At 45.4% G+C, this 23,090-nt stretch overlaps 1 protein-coding gene across 1 annotated transcript in view; it reads left to right on the forward strand.

Annotated features, from left to right (window-relative positions):
• LOC8033116 (DNA repair protein XRCC1) overlaps positions 1 to 23,090 on the forward strand; it is a gene marked incomplete in the record, with an annotated part of 347,524 nt that overhangs the window by 64,546 nt on the left and 259,888 nt on the right. Inside the window, 1 exon segment of the mRNA XM_042292882.1 lies at positions 17,634 to 17,750. Within this exon segment, the coding sequence (XP_042148816.1) occupies positions 17,634 to 17,750 (117 nt within the window).

Below are 23,090 nucleotides of genomic sequence, written 5' to 3' on the forward strand. Positions count from 1 at the left end.
AAATAACTTTTTTTTTCTAACATTGCCTATTTGATTTCTGGGTTCTAAGTTACCTATTGCCGTTGTCAATTTATTTTTAGACTGACCACCTCACACCGGTGTTTTTAAATGAAAGTTGCTCTTTTCGCGCTATTCATGATTGGCGACGATTTATTTCTGGAAACACCGCAACAAAAATGATGCGGAAAATATTTTTATAATAAACTTCCGTTCAAATGCCATTAATACAAATAAAATTTATGCCTGATAATATTGACTTTTTCCGAGAAAAGACAAAAAGGTGAATATCGGCCTTTTAGGCTATTTTTAGTGCCACAGAATTTTAAGAAAAGGTTGAAATTACATGCAAGTAACTTTTTGAGCATTTAGAGGGACTATTTAGTTACTAAAAAGTGTTATTTTACAGCTTAGTTTCAAAACTGCCGGGGGAAACAAAAACGCTGTATAAAGCCCTTGAAGCCATTTGTTCGTGGTAATCAAGGGGTCCCCAAAAAAGCAAAAAGAGAAAAACAAAATACTGAAAAAATGATTTGGGAAGGGCACTCTTACGTCGCCCTAAGTGCCTACATTATTTTACAATCCGTGACGGTCGATTTAGGGGCTGGATCGTTTAGCGTGGAATGACTCTATACGTAAACAGAGCCAGGCTACAAAAAACCACCAGCCCCATTGCACGGTACCTTAGCAACCGAAGCTTGTATGCATCACGAGAGAAGTCTGCAGCGATGACGTTTACTATAAAACAAACGTAGACATACCCCATTAACTTAGAAGAAACCCCAATCCCATACGTCCCTGAACATACATTTTATGGCGTAAATCTCGATGGGCAAATAATGAGGAAAAGGGAGGGGGGAGCGGGTGATTAACGCGGCGATGGTCACCGCGGGCTAAAAAGAAAGCTCACATTGTTACCACGTAATTTTTGAAATGATCAGTGGAACCAGATGGGGATGTTGTAGATTGGGGCTGATGGCTCTGTATAGCGCTCTATGTGTTGGTCTTTTGCGCTACGATTTGCCTGTCATGCACCGCCCAAGCACAAGCTCTTCGTGTCTGCTTAGGACTACCAAAATGTACCTCTACCTCTCGAACTTCGGCACAATCTCGAGCGATACCTCCCGCAATTTAAGGGACGAGAGAAACATTGCGAGCCCATCTTCGACACAAAACTACAGTGGAGAACACCACCTGGTTGACATTGTAAAAATAGACCATCATCTGGCTTTGCACAAGTCATTACGCTTCCACAAGACTGAATGCGAACCATTAGACTAAAAATATTGGGAATACAATTTAATTGCCCTTTTAGGAAAATTCACATTATCACTATTACTATACCTTGTTCGTATTGATCTTAAACTCCAATTTCGGATTTCGCGAGGACTGTCAAGGAAACTTGAGATGGTGTCACATCGTTTGCGCTTTCGTAGAATTAACAAAGCTGAAAATTTCGGTTGTTCATCATGTAGAACAGTTCACAACATCGAACGCGTCCTCTGTGTCTGCGGTTAATGGAGCATTGAAAGGACCACACTGAAGACTCACATGAAGATAAAGGAAGAAGACCAGGAGTACTTGAAACTTCTGTTTGGACCCTGGTCTTCCGCCACACATGGTTTCAAGGCCTTGGAAGCTCTCTTATGCCCGAGTCCCACTAGAGTCACAAACAGAAACAACCGACACCGACAAGCCCCAAGCACATGCAGCCTGCGCACGAAGGTAGTGCTTTTGGCAGGCTTGCACCGCCTTGGTGCTCGTGAAGTGAGCACCAGTGTTTGGAAGTTTGCCAAAGGTACCTTTGCGTGCACGCTGCACATACTTGGGGCTTGTCGGTGTCGGTTGGTTTGGTCTGTCGCTCTCTGGCCTTACGCTTCATAAAGACGACACATCTTCAACGGGCAGTTCAGGTCACTGCAGTGCGCTGCCAAGTGAGATGACACTTATGTTTGTGTGTGCGTGTGTACGTGCGCGCGTGTGCGTGTGTGTGTAAAAAAAGAGAGAGGTGCTAACTTTTTTATTTGTATATTTTGCTGTACCTCTCTCGCTCTCTCTGTCTGTCTTTTCTGAAACTTTTCTTTTTCCTTTCGCTGCGTAGCAAGCCGACACAAAGCGCTGGTTGACTTCTCTGGTTTTCAAATAAATGCTGATTCTTTATTCTCCGGCCGAAACACATCGCATCGCTCAAACCCAGAGACTCGGGCGAACCCGACCCGGAAGGGCCATCCTCCAGCTGCTTGGGTACCAGCTAATGGGCCGCCCCACGATCTCTCCTCCTCCAACCCCGTGGGAGGACGAGGCAGTGGTGGACCATCGCCCCATGAAGCAGAACGTAGACAAAGACCAGAAGGGCAAAAGGAACAACGCAGCCAAAAAACACGCGGAATCGGTACAGGACGCCCGTCCCGGCTCCGAAACAGTACACGTCTACACCGACGCAGCTGTCAGAGAAGACGGAGGAGGCACAGCCATTGCATGGTTTTGTCTTAATACAGAATCTAAGGCAAACTTTGCGTTTCACAAGAAACACTCGACCAAAGAAGCAGAGCTAAGAGCCATATTATTCGCTGTGGAAGACGAGTCCCTGACTCCAGAGGGGTCCAAGCACTTACGCGTGTACACGGACTCGAAAGAGGCCCTAGCCTCTTGCCGGAAGCGAGACTCCCCCAGCGAAACGGTAAAAAAGAAACAAAAGCTAGAGCAAAGACCCTCAAATCCAGAGGAGTTAAAATCACCATCTCCCGGGTCCCGGGCCATGCCGGGATCGAGAGGAACGAGAGAGCAAACGAAGCCGCGCGGGAGCTCATTCCTTCTCCCCACCCTCCGCAACAGGCCAAAGTGCGATTCTGGACAACCCTCCGCCCGTACTTATTCAAGAGGACTCTGATGACGAAGAGGAACCTGACTGGGACGAGGAGGCGACCCTTGCCCGCCTCGAGCGACGAAGGGTCCTGCACAATAAGGTACCTGAAGACGATGACTTACTGCCAAACGAGTACGGTGGGTGGGCTACAGTGCGTCTTCGGAGACTCCGAACCGGAACGGCCGTCTCCCCAGCAGTCCGAGCTAAGTTCGAGAGATGTGCGCTCAAGACAGATCTAGAAAGAGAACACGCCGACGGCGGATCTTGCAGACGATGCGCAACTGGACAACAAGCCACAAGTGCCCATTCCTTATGGGACTGTGTGGAGCTCAGCCGGATGCGGGAAGGAGCAATTCGAAAACTGCAACCTAAGCTGCTTGCGAAAGAGCGGGACGTTCAAATAGGCCAATGAGCGCGCTAGATTTGCTCTTTTTTTTTTTTCGCCACGAGGAAGTCACAATACGCGAGGAAGAGGATGCTATCTCGTATTTAAATTGACTCGCTCTTTTAAAGACACGAATAGAATTAAGGGCCGTCCTTGTTTTTTTGCATTTTTTTTACATTCTTTTTGTGATTTTTTGGAAGTTTTTTTGGGTTGGTGCCGCGCTCAATCGTCTTGCAGATTAATTTGATTTGCAAACTAAGGCAACTTTCGGGCGTCTATCTAAACCGACCCCCCCCCCCCCCCCCCCAAACACACACACGCACACACGCGCGCGCGCGGACGGACGTACAGACAAACAGAACCCTTTGTTTGCAGAGGTTTTGTTTGCGCGGTAGCCGCGCCTAATTTCGAGCGCTCGTTGACTGGCCTTTTGGGAGTGGGAAGGTAGGCGGGAGGGAGAAAGGTTTTCGGGATTCCGAAAGCCGTAAACTAAACACACGGAAGAAGGCCGAGACTGGACTTAACTGTCGCGCTGAAAGTATCCGAGCCTTTGTCATCGCATCCGCGGTGCTTCGTGATCTGTGCCTCGTCTAGGCGTATTCAGTGATCCCTCTCTCTGGAACGTGTGGGAGATCATCTTCGCGCGCGCTTCCTTAGTTTGCGAAGTTTGCGGAATTTTCGGAGACTGCGGCGTTTACGAGCCGTTGATTCGAAGAAGATTTGAAGCGTCTTTTCGAAATTTTTTGCGCTTTACGGTGGAAAGAAAAAAGAAAAAAAGAATAAGGCGTGACAACAGTGACGTAGCATTACAATACACCCGTTGCCGAAATAACAGTGACTGTGCAGGCGAGCTTTGTTGATAATTAGTCATAATGTAACACCTGAAACTGCCCTTAGCGAAAACTAATACGTTTGAAATATACCACATTCTAATTTGAGTGTATTTGAAATACAGTTCATAATTTTAAGTACACGAAAAATAGACCGAAAATATAAACTTCTTTTTTTTTTACTTAGTACTAAAATATACTTCTAAAATCTTTTTAAAATACCTTTACTTAAACTACATTTGAAGTTCCCTTCATGCGCTTTGAAATATGTAAATACTAAATTAATAGGCACAAAATACCTTTCACATATATTTCTTGAAATATTTATTTAATTCATGCAAAATATACTCCAACCCTAAAAAAATGGAGCAATCAAAAATAAGTGCAGAATACTCTTAAAATACCTGAAAATCGTAAATACTGTTGTGTTATACTCTAAGTACCTTTTGACTGCAATACTTTGGTAGTTTGACTTAAACTACCAAAATATTGAAAAGCTCCCCTTCTAGAAGTTTGCTTCAAGCAGATATGGAGTACACTGAAGCGCCTAAATACAACATTTGATTAGTTTGTCAACTGAATTGCGGAGCATCGCACTGATAAATCAGCCCAGTTTATGTTATTGTTTCCTTTTTTTTATCAAGAACACACCTGATCATTTCCTTGCACACCAATCACAAACGGGGTTCGGGAACTACAACCACAACATTTGCTGATGCTGGAAAGCTTCAGCAGGTGCTGTGAACAGATACGTTTGGCGTGGTTTTGTTAGCACAATGTTAGTTCACTGAACGTGTATACTCACCATTGTACGTGATGCGAATAGTGACTTTAATATAGTGATATTAACTACCATATTAAATAGTCAACTACGTAAATGGAAAGGCAAAACAACTACTGTAAAATATTTTTTTTTTCGCGGGCTATATATTTCGCGATTTAGGTCAAAGTTGGAGTTTTGGAATAATTCGCAAATTCTAATTTTCGCGACGCGCTGGGATCGCATTATAGACTTTAATGTTTTTACATTTTGCCGGAATTGTTCACGGGACCTATTTTTCGGAATTGTAGGCGATTCGCGAACTTTGCGAGAATTAGGTCCTCACGAAAATAAAGTCGTTTACAGTATTTTAAAGTGAAGATACTGCCTTGATTAGCTTTATCCTGAGTGGTGCTACGCAGAGAAGCAATAACATGCATTTTATCAGCCGTTTGTGTGGATATTGTTTTAAGGACTGCGCCGAACTGTTATTAGTTCTACCAATGCCTTTTACTAAGAGATATCGTCCACGAACTTTAAAACACTGTTTCCCCTTTGACAGACTACCGAGGAGAAGATCGAATACTTGGAACCTTAATACGCGCAGAGGTGGTCACCGAAAAAATGATTACCTTCAATATGTAGGCTATATAAGGATCTAGAGCAGTCAACGGAACTGTGAATGAGCTGTTCAGTACGTCATGGTGTTTGTGTTTGTGTTCGTTTCTAATGTAGCTTTGTGAGATGTATATAGTAGTGCCTTCAAATACCACAGGGACACCATTTGCTGACAAAATCGAAAATAAAAAAAAAATTGTGTAACCGGTTTTTAATGCACAAATGGCACCTTGAGTGTGAAGGGATAATATTTTTGGTATATTTAAAATATTTTTTTATTCATATTTATAATGTATTTTGAATACCTTACGCCCGTATTTCGAATGCGGCCAAAATAATACAGAATAAATACAAAATGAATATTCGTACTAAATATATTTCAAATTCGTTTGAAGTACGGCCTCTTTTTGCTAAGGGTGTGGTGCAAGAAAAGTAAGAAACTTTGAAGTAAAAAAAAATACAACAGTAGGAGACCGTTTTGTTACCGCTCTTCGCTCCCTGAAATGAAAAAGAAAGGGTTATCATTACCGGTTAGAAGTAATGAGCGTTACTGTCTCGCAATTGTTTTTCAAGAATACACATTCCAAATTACGGGTTTAATGAATTAGGGCGCCCATAGCAAAAGTGAACGTATTGAATGTCAGACTTTACATAAATTTCAATCTTGCTTCTAAATGCGCTACAAGAAACTAACTAGTAACCGGGGAAGCATGCGCATGGATTGATGAAAAATTGCACGCGCGGATGCACACGAAACAACAACGACAACAACAACAGGACAAGGACGGGACAAGCCATATTTTTGTCGTCATCCTTTTTGCCGATTTCCGTTTATTCTTGCGTGGATATGAACATTTATTTGAAGCTAAGGAGGGTTCAATTTATGGAACGGTAATCGCCACCGGGTTGCCGGGCTGGCCACGTTGATCGAGGTTAGTACATAGCTTTTAGTCTGAAGTGTGACCCACGGTGGATTTTTCGCTGTAAAACGAACTGGGAAAATCGGCGCCTGCAGATAAAGGCTCACACTTTAACCGGAGGGGCATTGAGGTGCTTGGGGTTTCACCCTGTGAAATTTCAAAGCATAGCTCTTTTCCTGCAAAAACAAAAACAACAAAAAAGAAACATTAGATTAACAAGCTGTACATCTTTTCGCCATAGAGCGCCGGCAAGTTAAGGGGGAGGTGTCGTGTTGGCTGAAGAAGTGAGAGCTGGATGTGCTGGGGTTTGAAAGGAGGAAGGAGAAGGTGAGATAGAATAAAAGATGTACGTCACGCACGAAGACTAGGTTAATCACTGTCGGTTCATTTTCCGATACAATTGAACATATTGGCGCGGTCGACCATGAAGCTGGAAACCCCGCCGCCTTTCTTGCCTACTCCCGGCAAATTTACTATTTAATGGACAGAATGGTATCCTCTCTTCGAGACCTTCCTGGGGGCGAGCGGCGCTACTTCCTACTCGGACGACAGAAAAAAGGCCATCTTACTAAACTGCCTTGGAGTTGAGGGATAGGGAGTATTCCGTTCCCTGCTCACAACCCGAGAGGATTCCCAGCCATCTACTTCGGCGGCCGAAAGTCTTGCTGCCAGATCCCAAGAGGAGTCTATCTTAACTACTTCAGCGGCCAGAGCTCCCACTACTCGTACCTTTAACGGCGCAGTATATACACTGAGCAACTTATTCTCGCCTGTCATCAACAAAACCGTGGAATGAAATCGCTTCCGGCAAAGGGCCTAACTGCCAGGAGATATTACAGCCAGGAGAAACGGTAGAGAAGTACGTTGTTGCGAAGTCTGGCCAGTACGTGTAAATTCGAAGCACTGGCTGAAGATTTAATCTGCGACCGGCTTGTGGTGAAAACCAACACCAAGGAAGTGCGGGAGAGGCTTTTACTCGAACCGCAGCTAACACTTGACTCTGCATTAGCAACGCAAGTGGAACAGCTCTACGCGAATCTAAGCTGATAACCCAGGGCAATAACGCTTCAAGCACTTCTCAGGTTGCGACTCTCACAAGATCTGCTACGAAATATTCAAAACAGGGCCAAAAGTTCTATAGATGTGGATCTTCTGCTCACTTGGCTGATGCTACATCACGCCCGGCACGCGCGAATGCATGTTAAAAATGCAGTACACCTGGTCATTTTGCAGCTGTATCCATAAAATCAACAGCAGTGAAGACCACGGCTTCCATCAGCGCCAAAGGACTGATGAACATTTAGGGATTGCCAGACATCCTGTACTGTGAGGTGATCATCGCCGGCGCTGCATTCAAACTACAGGTGGAAACTGGCTCACCTAGTGTCCATCATATATTTTGCACTCTGCGATGCGCATTTTCGGCACATCGAGCACGAACATTCCAACCTGGAGCTCAGAAATTACTCTAATGGACTAATTGAGGTGTACGGGATGTTCACAGCTGAGGCATCCTTCGGGACCAGACATACTACATTAACATTCCATGTCATATTCGGCACCCCTCTGGTTGGACTAGATGTCCTTAGGGGCTTGCAAATAAGGCTGGATATTGAAAAACATGCGTGCCACCAGCTCTGCCAGAGGTATACCAAATCCTCAGCAGTATACAGAGATGTTTCAGCAACTATTCAAAGAGGGACTGGGACAGGTGAAAGATTTCGTTCACGAAGTCAAGACGCGACCATCGGTTGCCACAGTGCAACAAGAACTTCGTCATGTCCCTCTGACAGTATACAATGTCCCTAGGAGTTGCAGAGACAGCAGGGGTAATCGAGAGAATCAATGTATCAGATTGGGCTTCCCCAATCGTCGTAGCTTGGAAGAAAACTGTAGAAATCAGGCTACGTGTAGATCTACGAAGACCAAACGAAGCAATAGTCATTAACGGTTATCCGCTTCCACATCCGGAAGAAATTGTTTACCACCTGACAGGTATGACGATCTCCTCCAAGCTGGACCTCTCATTAAGTTACCATAAAATGTAGCTGGCAAAGAGAGCAAAGCCATTACAGCGTTTATAACGCATGAAGGTCTTTACCGCTACAAGAGGGTTTGTTTTGGCTTAGCTTCGGCAGCTGCAGCCTTTAAAAAGATGCTGTGAACAGTGCTGAAGGGATTCATGGTAATAAACCCCGAGACTCAGGAACACAGAAGGGGACGAACACAACACAACGTCAGCGGCCAGAACTCCCAACGTCCCCTTCTGTGTTCCTGAGTCTCGGGTTTTATTACCATGAATTATCACCAGCTCGCTTGTTTTTTTAAGTATTATTGCTGAAGGGATGCCAAGGCACAGTTGATGACATCCTCGTCACAAAAAGACCACGATGAAAGCTTAAAGCGAGTCCTATTACGCTTAGAGAAAAGTGTGTTGAAGCTCAACAGGCAAAAATGCACCTTTTCGGTCACGGAGTTGGGCTATCTTTGACATCAAATATCCAAAGAAGGTATCAAACCAGCTGACACAACTCGACACAATCAGCAAAGCGCCATCCCCTACAGACGTCGAGTCCTTACAGTCCTTCCTCGGACTTGCATCGTATTACTTGAAGTTCGTGCCTTGCTACGCAAAGGTGTTGCTTTTTCGTGGACAGCTGAACATGAACATGCATTCGAAGATGGGGAAGAGCATGATAAAGAACTGTGCTACTCCAGCCATTTTCGACCCTACGCTCCAAACGATGGTGACAATAAATGCTTCCGGCTACGGACTGGGAGCTGTCCTACAGCAGGCGCAAGGACAGTGGCGTTCGCTTGAAGGACATTGCCTGAGACGGAACGACGATTAGGGATGCCGCGAACCACCCGAGGTTCGATTTCGAAAGGTTTCGATATTTTCGAACCGAACTGATATTCGATTTCGAAAGGTTTCGATATTTTCGACCGTCCGAACATTCGAATTCGAAAAATTCGCAACTTTCAAAAATCGTGGAGTTTCGAATTCGAAAAGTTCGAAGCTTCCACGGCTTCTTAAAGTTCGGGTTCGATTATTTCGAATATTTTTTTACTTGAGGTTCGAGAAATTCGAAGATTTCGAACTTTCCTAACTTGAAATTTGAGAGATTCGACTCTTTCGATTTTCTTTGGGTCTGAAATTCGAAAAATGCGAACGTTTCGAATTTTTATAGACATAAAGTTTGATAAATTCTAAGATTTCGAATTCCTTTCTACATAAAGTTCGAAAAGGTCGAAGGTTTCGATTCGCTTTTAGCGCTAAATTCGAAAAAAAAAAAAAAAAAACAGGTTTCAAATTTTTTTTGAAGTCCAAGTGAGCAAAGTTCGAAGTCCGGTTTTCATGTTCCGCCACAGTTTCAGTTTCAAATAAAGGCCCGTTCACACTCTTACGACCCGAGAAAGACCAGACCGGTTTTTATGCTTCTTGCGATCACTTAGTACCAGCTCCGCTGCAGCGCATCCAATCCTGGCTTAAAACCGGTCTTGTCTCTCTCGCTCTTACTCGGTCCCAAGAGTGTGAACGGCGCTTAACATTTTCACGCCTCACTGGTTTTCACGAAATCAGGTTTAGAAATGTTCGGGTGTGATATTTAGACTGCGCGAAGTTGTTCAGGTAATTAAATGGGACGACGAGTGTCCCGGACGTGCTGGATTATTTGCCAGTGCAGAATGACGTGTGCAGATCAGTAATTAATTGTGACCGCCAGCCCGGGGGGGGGGGGGGGGGGGGGGGGGTTTAGCGTGCATTACGCAGTAGTGATCACACGAACGCACTGTTTAACGATACTCATCCCGTTCGAAACGGCCCGGGGCAGGCAGGTGGTTGAGGCTCAGAAAAACCTTAAAGCGATCTGGCAAACTGCCTCCCTGCCCCCCTGCACGCTGCTCGAACGCCGCCCGAGTGACGCTGGCATATAGTAAGTTTAGTTTGTACATGATGCAAAATCCTGAGTCTGGGAATGAAATTTGAAAGAAAAAGCGTAAGAACACAGAAAAAAGGGACAGGACAACGTCTCAAACTCAGCTCACGACAACGTCTCAAACTCAACTCAGCTGAAAACTCAGCTCAGGACAGCGTCTCAAACTCAACTCAGCTGAGTTTCAGACGTTGTCCTGTCCCCTTTTCTCTTTCTTCTTACACTATTTCTTTCGAATTGCATTCCCAGTCTTGGGATTTTGCATCATGATCAACATACACCAGCTCGCCTGCACGTTGACAATTCTTTAGTTTGTAATTGCTTTGGAGGTTTGTTTTCCGAGACGGAAGAAACGCCGAGCAAACAGCACAGAAGCGGACACAACTTGAGGTCGAGGAGCGTTCTTCCATACCAGTAGCGTCGGAATAGGAAAAACGGGGGGGGGGGGGGGGGGCTTTAGTCTCTCTCCCCCCCCCCCCCCCCCCCCCCCCCCCCAGATATTTCGGACTGTTAAAGAAAACAATACGAGGAAAGAGGGCATGGGTGAGCTTATTTTAATCTGAAATTATTTATGCATATCTATAGCTCCTGTCCATCTTCACTGCATAAAAGATCGCGTACATGGTCATTGTTAGAAACTCGTTGTCAGAAGGCGCTACTCGTCACGTGCTCGGTGGTTCGGAAGTTCAAAGCTATGTCTTTTTGACCAAAATAACTGTGCCATTGATAAAAAAATATTAAATAAATAAACATAACAATAAATGCTAAAAATAAAAAGCTGGAGAAAAAAAACAACTATCCAGAATCCACCGGAAGGGTTGTATTCTTGCATATTCACAGGCCCAGAACTACGAAACAAGTTTCTTCTACCAAAATTTGTACCGGCTAAAAGAAACATGCCCCAAAAATGAAAAAATAAAAAAAATAATATATATATATTTATGACGTGCCGAGTTTGAACAATATTAGAAATCTTTTTCACTGCGTTCATTTATTCTTCAATGTGAAAATAACAACATATACATTAATTTGTATTCTGCAGATGGTAATGATATGTACTGTCTGTGGTGTTAATTTCAATGCGATACCTCAAACAATTTCGACGAAAAAAATGACCAAGTTTAGGGCATAATTGTCCATAGATACATGTTTGGATATTTCTTCAAAACTCGTCTTGAAGAATAATAATCATATCTTGAGACTGCACTGACCTAGGCTAGACATAGATAATTCTTAAAAAGTTTGACATATCTTCCATAAATATCTTCGGCTATAGCGCGCTTCAAATATGGCACAAATGACAATTGTCAAAAACCCGTCGTCTTTCCTCGCTCCTTCGGGAATCTATTTCTGATTGAAATAGACGGCATTGTTTTTCGCAAGTAATGCGGCGCTACATGTAAAAATGCGAGAAAAAAACATTACGAATGTACCTCACAGCTTGAATCCAAATGAAACCGCCCGCCCGTCTTTCGAAGGTCGATGAACTTCGAACTTTTACCCTAAAAGTTCGAAGTTCGTCAAACTGTTGACTTTTCAGGAATCGGAAGTTCGACAATTTTCGATTTCTTTAGATTAATAAGTTCGAAAGTTCGAAAATTATCGATTTTCTTAGCGTAGGAAGTTCGGAAGTTCGAAAAGCTTCGAACTTTTTAGTGCAAGAAAATTGAAAGTTCGAAAATCATCGAATTTTTTAGTCTATGATGTTCGAAAGCTCAACAAGCATCGAATTTTGTAGCGCAATAAGTTCGAAATTACGAAAAGCGTCGAACTTCTTAGTTTAACAAGTTCGAAAATTCGACTTCCGTCGAATTTCTCGATATGGAAAGTTCGAACCTTTCGAACCGCTTGATTCGATCATCGAATTTCGGTTCAAAAAAAGTTCGCGGCATCCCTAACGACGATACACCTTAGAGGAACTAGAAGCTCTGGCTTGCCTTTGGGCTTTTGAATGGTGGACAGCATTCCTTCTCGGAAGACCCCTTACAAAACAATGAAACGAGTTTCTATTGAAAGGGTAAAGGATTCACTCAGTTTTCCGCATTGAGTCTCAAGTGAAGCTCAATAGGGTTTTTCTTTTGAACCTTGATTGAACCTTCACAGGGTATTGGCCACTGCGTTCAATTAAATTTCTGACAGTAGTGTTTCAATTGAATTTTTACAACTGTGCTTCAATATACTTTTTTGCAACTGCAATTCCTTCAAGCATGGAACATGGAGGAAACGAAGCTTATTAAGGAAACGAACACAAACATCATAAATCACTCATAACACACTAATCACACTCCCCTTGACTACCCAGTTGCCTTATATATCCTACCAATGAAAAGTCGTCATGTGGCCGGTGACCACCTTAGCATTTATTAGGGTTCCCAGTATGCTATCCCCTCCTCGGAAGTCCGATAACTGATAAACAGTGTTTCGACGTCATTAGGCCCTATCCCTTAGAAAATCAAAACAATAAACATATTGGTGCAAGGATTAGGAATGATCATTCGGTGCAGTCGCTGAATCCACACTCGTTGGCATATCTAATGAGGAAATTCAAATGAATGGATACTGAGTTCATAATGAGCAAACTCTATCGCATTCTTGATGGGTAAATTATAAATATACATAATTGATTCACTTAATGACCAACCTCACATTCACTCCTAATGAGTGAATTCAGTATAATCGATATTGAATTTTTGATGACCAAAGTAAATGGCATTCCTAATGAGTAAATTCAATACAATCGATACTGAGTTTATTATGACCAAACTCAAATGCCTTCCGAATGTGTGAATTCGGAGAATATATATTGGGTTCTTATGATCAAACTCATTAGGCATTGAGTGTATATTGAATTTCAATGTACTCAATAAAAATCATTAGAAGCTCATATAAGGCTCATTGATCAGTTTTGTAAGGGACGTTTCATAATAAGTACGGATCACCAGGCCCTTGTGACATTATTTGCCACACCAGGATCGGGAAGGCAACCCATGCGCATCGCCCACTGGTCTGCAAGGCTACTGCAGTTCAGTTTAACTACGAAGTGCAGTCCCCGCGGGGCGAAAAGAAAGTGATTGCGGATGCACTTTCGGGGCTTCCGGTTGTCACCAAACAAGACAGGCCAAGCGATGCAGAGGATGCCGAAATAATATGCGCTGTTCGAGCCCACCTGCGAAGCGTCGCCCTGGATGAGCTTCAGCAAGAGACTTTGAAAGATGTGACACTAACAAAAATGGGTGATGTCATCACTTCTTCAAACCCTTCTGAGTTACAGGCGCAATCCACCTTGCTACCAATCTCCAAACTTAAGGACTGGCTCTCTATGGTGCAAGGCCTGGATTTACATAATCAGAAGATCGTCCCACTGACCACACTTCGTCGTCGGATCATATACATCGCGCACGAATCTCATCCTGGGAGAGGATTAACGAAACAGAGACTGCGAGACTACTACTGGTAGCCGAAAATGGACGCTGACGTCAATGACTACACCACTAGCTGCATGGTCTGCCAACATCATGACAAGACCGTAAAAACAGCACCTGCTTCGATGCAGCCAGTACTTTTTCCCACAAGTGCATGGAAGCAGATCCGAATTGACTTCGTCGGACCATTTACAAGTTTCCCAGGAAGCTGCCGATACGCCATCACCGCTGTCGATTGCTTCAGCAAGTGGCCGGAGGTCGGATTCTGTACACATCCAACGACATATGCTGTGATAAGCTTCCTACAAAGAATCTTCACTAGGGAAGGCTACCCGAAGTAATTGTGTCCGACCACGGTTCACAGTTCATGTCCTTGCAGTTCAAAAACGTTCTGCAAGGCAGAGGAATCATACACTCGAAATCGTCTAGCTATACTACCCCCAGGTGAATGGTCAAGTATAGAGCGTTTCAATAAGGTGTTAAAAGACTACATACAAAGCATCTTGTTGGAGAAAGGCAACATCCAGACTGATCTAGTAGACTTTTTGGAGTTTATCGGTGTACACAGCAAGCAGCTACAACAATGTGAACGAGACTGGACATCGTGGGGCTTTCACATCCAGATATTTCAGAAGATGTTAGGAGCACGATAAATGACCTTCGTGACAGGGTGAAGAAATATCAGAATAACTTCAAAAACAACGCTGACCAACGCCGAGCAGTAGATAATCCAAAGTTCAGAGGAGGAGACTGCATACGTGTCTGAGTTCCAGGACACGCAACACAAGGTTGTTCATCGTTCAGTTCTGCAGTGAGGATCAAAGAGTTCCCCGTACCTGCAACCTTTCTAACAGAAGAGGGATACTGCTGGAACGCTTCTAAGCTAAGAAGGGCTGTTGCACCAACATTTCCCGCTGCAACACCAATTATACCGGAAGCTGAAGCATCCATACGGTTCATGCCTAAGAGAAATAAGCGGCCACCAGATAGTTGCTCTCCGTAACAAATAATTTTACCTTGTGGGGGAGTATGGTCGTTTTGACTGAGGAAGAAGAAGGGAGGACTGGATGTGCTGTGATTTGAAAAGAGGAAGAAGTTGAGATAGAATCAAAGATGTACAGTCGGGAGCAAAAGTTTGCGGGGCACGGCAGCGCGTGCCGAAATGCATCGCCGCGCCGTGCAACGGCGCGTCGCCGCATTAAAAAGTCGCGCTTTGCGCATGCGCGCCCTTCACGCAGGCAGTCATGTCTCTTTCGCTCGTCTCTGTGCGACTCATTCCTGATAACCGGAGTCGGCGACAGGTGCGCAAGTTGCCGTTTCGCTAGCTGTCATGCCTTGCGTTCTCTTCAGCTGCCTCAGCAGTCGCGCTGGGTGACGAAGCGCCTGGTTACCCCACCCCGCGTGCTCCGTTACAAATCGCGGCGGCCGAGGCGGCTGAAGCAGACGCGCAGCATGACAGCCAGCGAAGCGCTAACGCGCACCCCTGGCGCCGACTTTTGTTATCAGGAGTATGTCGGAAAGAAACGAGCGAAAGTGACATGATGGCGAGCACGAATGGCGCTCATGCGCAAAGCGCGGCTCCTTAATGTGGCGGCGCGCCGCCGGACGGCGCGGCGATGCATTTCGGCACGCGCTCCCGTGCCCCACAAACTTTTGCTCCCGACTGTACGTCACACACGGTGACTAGCTTAATCACTGTCGGCTCATTTTCCGGTACAATACAACAGGAGGCCATTAACTCTGGCCAGGAGCCAGATATAGGCACCGAAGAACCCTTAACTTGATAGAACTTGTCGCTATCTACTTTTATGTGAATCTGATCTTTCAAATTTGTCCTCATCCTGCCACCACCGACTTCCTCCTTGCACCTGTCCTTCATATACACTCTAAGAAAAAAGGGAGCGCGACTTAGTCCCTCGGAGGACCAAATGCGCTGCCACCACCATTAGTCCCCTAGGGGAGCAACTATAACGGGAGCAACTGTTGCGCCCCGTCAGTTAGTCCCTCGCATTAGCACTGTTGGGACTAACTGTTGCACCCTTTGAGTTACACCTCGAGGACTAGTTGTTAGGCCCTTACACTTGGTCCTTTGGGACCAACTGTTACACCGTTTCAATTGAACCTCGAAGACGAACTGTTAGACCCTTGCGCTTGGACTCCTGGGACTAACTGTTACACCGTTTCAAATGAACCCCGAGGACTAACTGTTCGGCCCTTGCACTTGGACCCCTGGGTCTAAACGTTGCGCTTTTGAATTTAGGCTTCTGGGACTAAAGGTAAATAAAGATAAAAGGTAAATAAAATAAAGGTAAAGGCGTAAATACCCAATCGCTTGACAAATATATGAGATATAAGTTATAACACATGCGTTATAACACATGCATAATAAATTAACAAATAGGCTGCATAAGTGATACAATGGTTCACATCCAACATGCGATCTGTTGACAGCAGACCAGCGCAATATTAGATTTTAGTAGACCGTTAATGTTGACGTTTTCGAGTGTGCCCGGGTATTACATATTACCAACGTTCGCTGATTGACTGGTTGGTAGGCTATGCTATCGGTTGTGGCGAACTCTTTCTTCGAGATATATCAGGTGCTGTAGTCACTTGCATCAATATGAAGTTGATGTGTAGGCTGTCCCAAGTCACCAGGCTCGATATAAAATAGACCTTAAAAATCGACGTCTACACGTAGCAGTCTTAACTTTTCGTCAAAGGTTCATTTCACAGGCCGGTTTTTTCTGGCAAAATTACAAAGCATACCTCTTTAAGAAATAAGGCCAAGAAACTTGCCAGGGTAAACTGCGGGCGGCGACGCAGACACGAAACGAAGTCGAGTAGCGGGGCGGATTTGGCGATCGTATTGATAGATGGCGCCACCTCCTTATCGAGACTGCGCGTGACCAGTGGTTTATTAAAATGAACATAATCTTTTATTCTAGCCCATAGATGGCGATTAGCGCCATCTATCGGCTAGCCCTTGAACACTCCCGATCAGCGTCTATTTTGCTCATCTTTCACCGCTTGCTTTATGTAATTTTGACGATGTGTGAGCGACCGTTTGTCATAGATGGTGCATGAATTTGATCTCGCCAATACTGTATAGCCTTCGGTCTACTTATAGGGAGACCATCGAATTTGTTTCATTTCTCGGCAAGGACCCGTGGGAACGACCACCAGCATGAGGCGATGACGTCAAAAAGTCAAATTGGACGTTTTAGTGTTTATACAGCATAAGGTCGGTCTGCCAGGATGGGTTGACGCTGGTTTACACTGTAGATGAGCAATTTTGCCAGTGCTGTACGACTGCTAACCTGGGGTCTTTAACGCGCTAATGCAGTAGTGATACACGACCGCACGCCGGTGCGATGCTCATCCAGATCGAAACGGGTAGGGGTGCTTGAACCCAGGATCCCTGGGTTCTGTAGCGCGAGCTTTCGCTCTACGCCGAGCGGAAGCTCGCGCTACTCGCGTCTAGGAGGTGCTGGCTCTACGTCGAGCCAGCACCTCCTACATAGCTTTAAAGCCTGCGCGTTACGTCACATGACGTCACGTCCGGGAGGCCGGCATGGGCACTGGTTGTATGCGAGTGCCGCGTCAGCGTTCGCGTGGGACTATGATAGGAAACGAGCCCCACGCTAACGCTGACGCGGCACTCGCATCCAATCAGCGCCCGTGCCGGCCTCCCGGACGCGACGTCATGTGACGTAACTCGCAGGCTTTAAAGCTGTCTAGGAGGTGCTGGTTGAGCTGGCTGTGCGCTTAAGCCCACTCGGCCACCGATCCCCCAGGCGGTGACGTCACTGGCGAGTCGTGTATAAGGGATGCACCGAGGTTGTAACTGGTAGAGCCCTTTGCTCCTTCCCTCTTGTGACGCGTGCTCGGCTTTTGCAGGTGCGCCTTCCTGAACACGCCCAAGTACGGGCAGGTGAACGCCGCCGGGGGTCGCATCGTCACCAAGGACTGGGTGCTCGACTGCCACCGCGACAGGACCCTCCACCCGTGGCGACAGTGAGCCTTGCTGCTTTTCTTTTTATTGTTTACTCTATTTCAGTGGTTCTCAACCATTGATGTTTGTCGGACCCCTTGTGGATCGGTGGAGGTGATGGAGGACCCCGGTCGTGGTGGGGTCAAGGGAAAGGTATTCGCGACTCCAGCGAACTATAGGCGACGCTCTGGTCAGGCAAAATGGCGGACGAAAGGAGGTTGTTTTTTTATACTTTATTTATTCAGAGATTACCCCGCAGTGCCCGAGGGCCTTACAGCAGGGGGGTTACAATGTTGAAAAAAAACACATATTCAGTCGTTCGTCGTTCAGCGTACGGACCACACACAATTTCTTGCACTACAGCGTAAGATCGGGGTTACATATGAAGGCAAAGCGATTTTTCGACGGTAAAAACCTTTTTCTGCTCAGTGCCTAGGAATGACACGGCGAAAGCATAAAAATAATTACTGGAAACGATATTTGTTTCTATGCTGCCTACGAGAACGATGCAGCGATAGCAGTCGACAGAGTCGAAACAACCTCCTCTCTTGGGCTTCTCGACGTTGCCGCTGCGCGGCGTCGATTTCGCTGGAGTTGCCAATAGTAGTTGAATTATGATAATGATTTAATTGATAGATATAGCTAAGGCGTGTATAAAGTAGGCTTCTCACATCGATATGGATACGAGAATAATTACTCGAATATTAAAACGTTTCTCCTCAATCTGATATATATATATATATATATATATATATATATATATATATATATATATATATATATATATATATATATATATATATATATTGTCACGAATGACAATTGATGAGGCGAAAATAACTGAAGAAACAAAACGTTTAATGGGGCGAACTTGTGCCCAATAATGTAAAGGAAACAGAAGAAAGCAGAGCTTCGCGGGCGTTGAAGTCGGCGTGACAGCAGAGTCGAACGCTGGGGCGAAACTGACCCCGGCTTGCCACGCGGAGCCGCTTTTGTACACGCGTGGGATTCTGGAGCATTCGGCGTAGAAGGTTCGGCGTGTAGAACATTCTAATCTCGAATCAGCCTAGACGGTTCTCGAATTTACCAGAACATCACATTGCAGTGTCAACAAAAATGTGTAGCCGCGGCAAGGAATCGAGCCCTGGCCTTCTGGTGGGAAGGCAAGCGCGATAACCGTTATGCCACGGGCGCGCTGCCTATTTAGTCAGCTGCACTCGCGGCAAAAAAAAAAACAAAAAAAAACAAAACAAAGTATATATATGTATATATATATTTTATTGCGGGCTTGATTAATGACGCAGAGAGGGCTTTGCGGACCCCCAAAATGTCTTCGCAGACCCCCATTTAAGAACCACTGCTCTGTTTATCGCCCTTTTAATGCGGAATAGGCCGATCTTACCAGTTGGTTTCGTTACGCCGCCGCTGCCGGCTGCACGCGCGACAACCCCTCTGGAACCCTGCGCGAGCCGAGCACGAGACGGCACGAGCTATCTTGTGCACCAGCGTCTGTCATCTGGGAACTACAGTTATGGCGGCGTCACGCATGCGCGGAATTCTTAGTGAGATCGGTGTATTGCATTCTTGCGGAAGCGAATCTAAGATTTCCGAGTGTCGCGTCGCGAGCATTTCGTGCCACAATGGAAGTTGATTAGCTGGCAAGAACGTTCGGGACGACAAAGACAAGAGGCACAAGAGAGGACGCCGAGACGCTCGAGAAAGTAGGAGACGCTTCAAAGAGACTTGGTCAGCTGCCAAATGCTTACGAAACAGAGGAAAAAATTAAACGAAGACACGTAAGACTGCTTACGTGTACGAATGCGAAAGCATTCCTACACGCAGCGCGTACGTCTTCCTTTTTCACACGGCGTTCCGGTGGTGACATCGCACTTTTCCACTCCGCAGGCGCGGCACTCCCGCCGGCTCCACGGCTTTGTTGACGATGCATCTGCGTTGCTGTGCTTTTCTTTTAGTTTTGTTGCGTGGGCTACACTGGCCGAGGTTGACCAGTTTCGTGTGGCTCCTGGAGAGCCGTGCCTCGCATGTGCGAGGAGCAGTGACGTCACACGGCACACAGCTGGCGCGCCGGAGCCGCCGCCGCGCGCGCCTCGCCGGTTTGCGCATTCCAGAGGAGTGGCGTCATAGTCGCGGCAGACGTACTGGCGCCGCCGCGTGCCCAGCTGTGCGCCTCCGTTGCGCAGTAGCCAACTCTCACGCTGCACCGGAGCCGCTTGATAACGCCTCTTATTTTTTTTATTTTTTTTATTTCTGAGGTGCGTCCGCTTTGACCTTGAGCGCCTCGCCGGCTTCCGTGACCAGGCATCTGCGTTCTACTACTCTCTTTTGTGTTTTTTTTTTTTTTTCTGAGGCGCGTCCGATTTGCAGCCAATGGGAATTCAAGTACCGTTTTGCTCAACCAGCGGGAATTTACGTGCCTTTTCGCACAGCCAATGAAAATTCACGTGCCGTTTCGCTCAGCGAAAGAGGGGTGGAATTCCGGCTGCGCCATTTGCGCCATTTTGATCCAGACACATTTGTCTGCGCCATCCTGCGCCATTTCGTGGAAGCTGCGCCACAGCCAATACCTCGCGCCATTATGCACCAAATCGCGCCACGTGCGCCAAAAGAAAAAAAAAAAGAAGTGTATTTAGTTTTGGTTTCGATTTTTATCGACTCGATTGGCGACAATGAAACAGTGAGCGCGTTTAGCTTGGTCGGCCTTGAAATCCCTTGTTTTGTTTATTCTCCCTGTGTATCCCGAGTCGGAAGCGCGCGAAGAAACTCGGGTGTTGGATTCCAAGCGCTACACCATCTGCTACTGAATTGTTATTCTTGAACCATAATGGGGTATCCACACGAAGGAGAAATCCGCCCCTTTCCTCCGCGGAGCGCGCATCACGTGAGACATACGTCGTCCCTTTTTGACTTCTCGCGGCGCCGTTCTCCTCCGTGGGGGAGGCGCGGAGGCTTCGTACTGTCAGCACGAGAGCTGTGCAGGTGGGTGGCGGAACCGAGGATGGAGTTTCCCGGGTTCTTGACGTCACGAGCTCCGTCCGCGGAGTTCTCCTTCGTGTGGATTTAAGCAAGTCGGGCGACGTGAGGTCGAGTCATTAAGCGGTCAGATTGCCTGACGCTCTGCGGCCCGGGATCCGGACGTGAGCCAGTTGAAAACACATTAGCAAAAGATTCCTTTTAGTACTTCATCGTTAAAAGTTGGAACCGCATTCCCGCAAGATAAATCGTGATTTGTTGCCCTGTTCCTCCGCGCTCGAGTTGGTCATTCTCTGGCTCGAGTTGGTCATTCTCCGCTTGTACACTGTTAGCAAGTCCCGTTTGTTTGGTGAATATTTGGGGTAAAAAAACACGCTACTTACATAAATTACCGTAAATTTACACGTTGAGTAACCCTTAGCGAAAAGTCGTTCAAAATCAGTACATTCGAAGTGTACTGAAGTATACTAAAAGTATACTTTCAGTGCAGTCTTTGTACTGACTGTATACTTTAAGTGTACTTAAAGTATACTTCTAGTAAAAATGGCGGTGGACTAAAAGTATACTCGTCCGTACAAAACTAGTACATGTAGTAGAATCGTAGTGCCCGCGGAAAAAAAGTAGTTCAAAATCAGTATACAGAAAGTGCACTTAAGTATACTAAAGGTCTACTTTCAGTGCTTGCAGTCGGTGTACTCAAATTATAATAACGGATATATATATATATATATATATATATATATATATATATATATATATATATAGTGCGATTTTTAACATCAGCACACAAAAACGCGATAGATAGGCAGATGCCGTTTTCACAGAATATTTGTGGGGCTCGGCGGACATTAGATGAGTAAATAAACGGCTCAATACGTTGTCTAATTAGCTTTTTTAATTGACAGTGTAATTGACCATGTTGAATTTTCAATTTTAAAGGGGCTATGAATAAACTCTAGCCCAACTGAAACAATTTGCGAAAAGGTGACGAGTTTTGGGTTATTCGTAGCTAAAACTCTGCCTTTTGTCGCCTGATTAAAAACAGCGCGCTGGACAGAGCGCAGGATGTTATTCTTACGTATTCCCTTCAGTCGAACCGTTGGAAGTATGATGCTGGAGCATCCACCAAAAGCACGCTGTCAAAAGTGTGCTACTTCGTTCACGCTGAATGCGACAGCACTGTATGAGGGCTGTAACTTCACTAGAAAATTAAATAATGCATAGAACTCCAGTATGAGAAGTGCTCGCTAACACAAACAAACATGCCATCACCGATATGCCATGTCAAAACCGCTAAGCCACTCTCCACTTTGCCCGCCCCTGCCGCGCGTGGTTCTTGAATCGAGGGAAAAAAGTGCGAAACTTGATAAATAAATATCTGAAAGCCCCTTGTCTGTTTCGTGAATAGTTTTGATTGTGTTAGGCCCTAATAACGACTGCCTCTGAAACAGCAATTAAAAGAAGTAAATTTACGGATTTTAATTACTTAAAAAAAATGTTGCCACGGTTATTCACCCATGTAATGTCCGCCGAGTCGGACGACACACATGAAGGGTGCTTCAACATGACAGTAAGCCCCCAATTTTCCTGAAGCCAGTAGATTAAAAAATATCACCGGGTATAGGTATAGCTGACATAATGTGACAAAGGGATGCTTCTTTTTTTATTTCACTGCAGACCACGTGGTCCAAAACTTCCCCGGAGAAACGAGGGGCACTGTCATAACATACTTACCTCGCAAATGCAACGTGGACTTACGCCTAAAAAAAAAGCACAAATAGAAGAATTAGCTACATTGTACGCCACGGAAAGTAGCGTTATCTACCTTGTCAATAATTATTTTAGCTAGTCATTTCTATAAATTTAGCAATTGAAAAGTACTTTTATTGCAAAGATAGCTTTTGTTTTCCCTGAGCTGTATTTCTTACCTTTATTGAAGAATAAAAGTTTACTGTAAAAAAAAACTGTTAGCACTATTCGGAAGCAAGGCAATCGAGGCCAATCGCACCAAGTGTTTAATGCTGCTGATGAAAAAGCGTGCCCATGACTTTGTTTTCAAAGTGCACCGCCACTTGCGTGCTGCCTCATAGGCTAGTAGACAAATTACGTTTGCAGGATAATCCGGTGTTTTTGTAATGCAGGTCTCAGCGCACTATACGCTGTTTCAGATATCTGCATCCACAGCAATCAAAAGGACGGGAGGCAAAAGAAACCACGGCTAATAATGGGGACATAAGATGCTCCACCTTGCATAGTCACATGCAGCGCAAATCAACTTCTGAACCGCGTAAGCGAAGTGGTGTTATAAATGGAAGCTCGCTCTGAAATTGGCTGGAGAAATCGGCGCCTTCATGTAACAACCTCAAGCTTTC

The sequence above is a fragment of the Ixodes scapularis genome, unplaced genomic scaffold (assembly GCF_016920785.2).
Source record: "Ixodes scapularis isolate PalLabHiFi unplaced genomic scaffold, ASM1692078v2 PGA_scaffold0__279_contigs__length_252992795, whole genome shotgun sequence".
Taxonomy (NCBI): Eukaryota; Metazoa; Arthropoda; class Arachnida; order Ixodida; family Ixodidae; genus Ixodes; species Ixodes scapularis.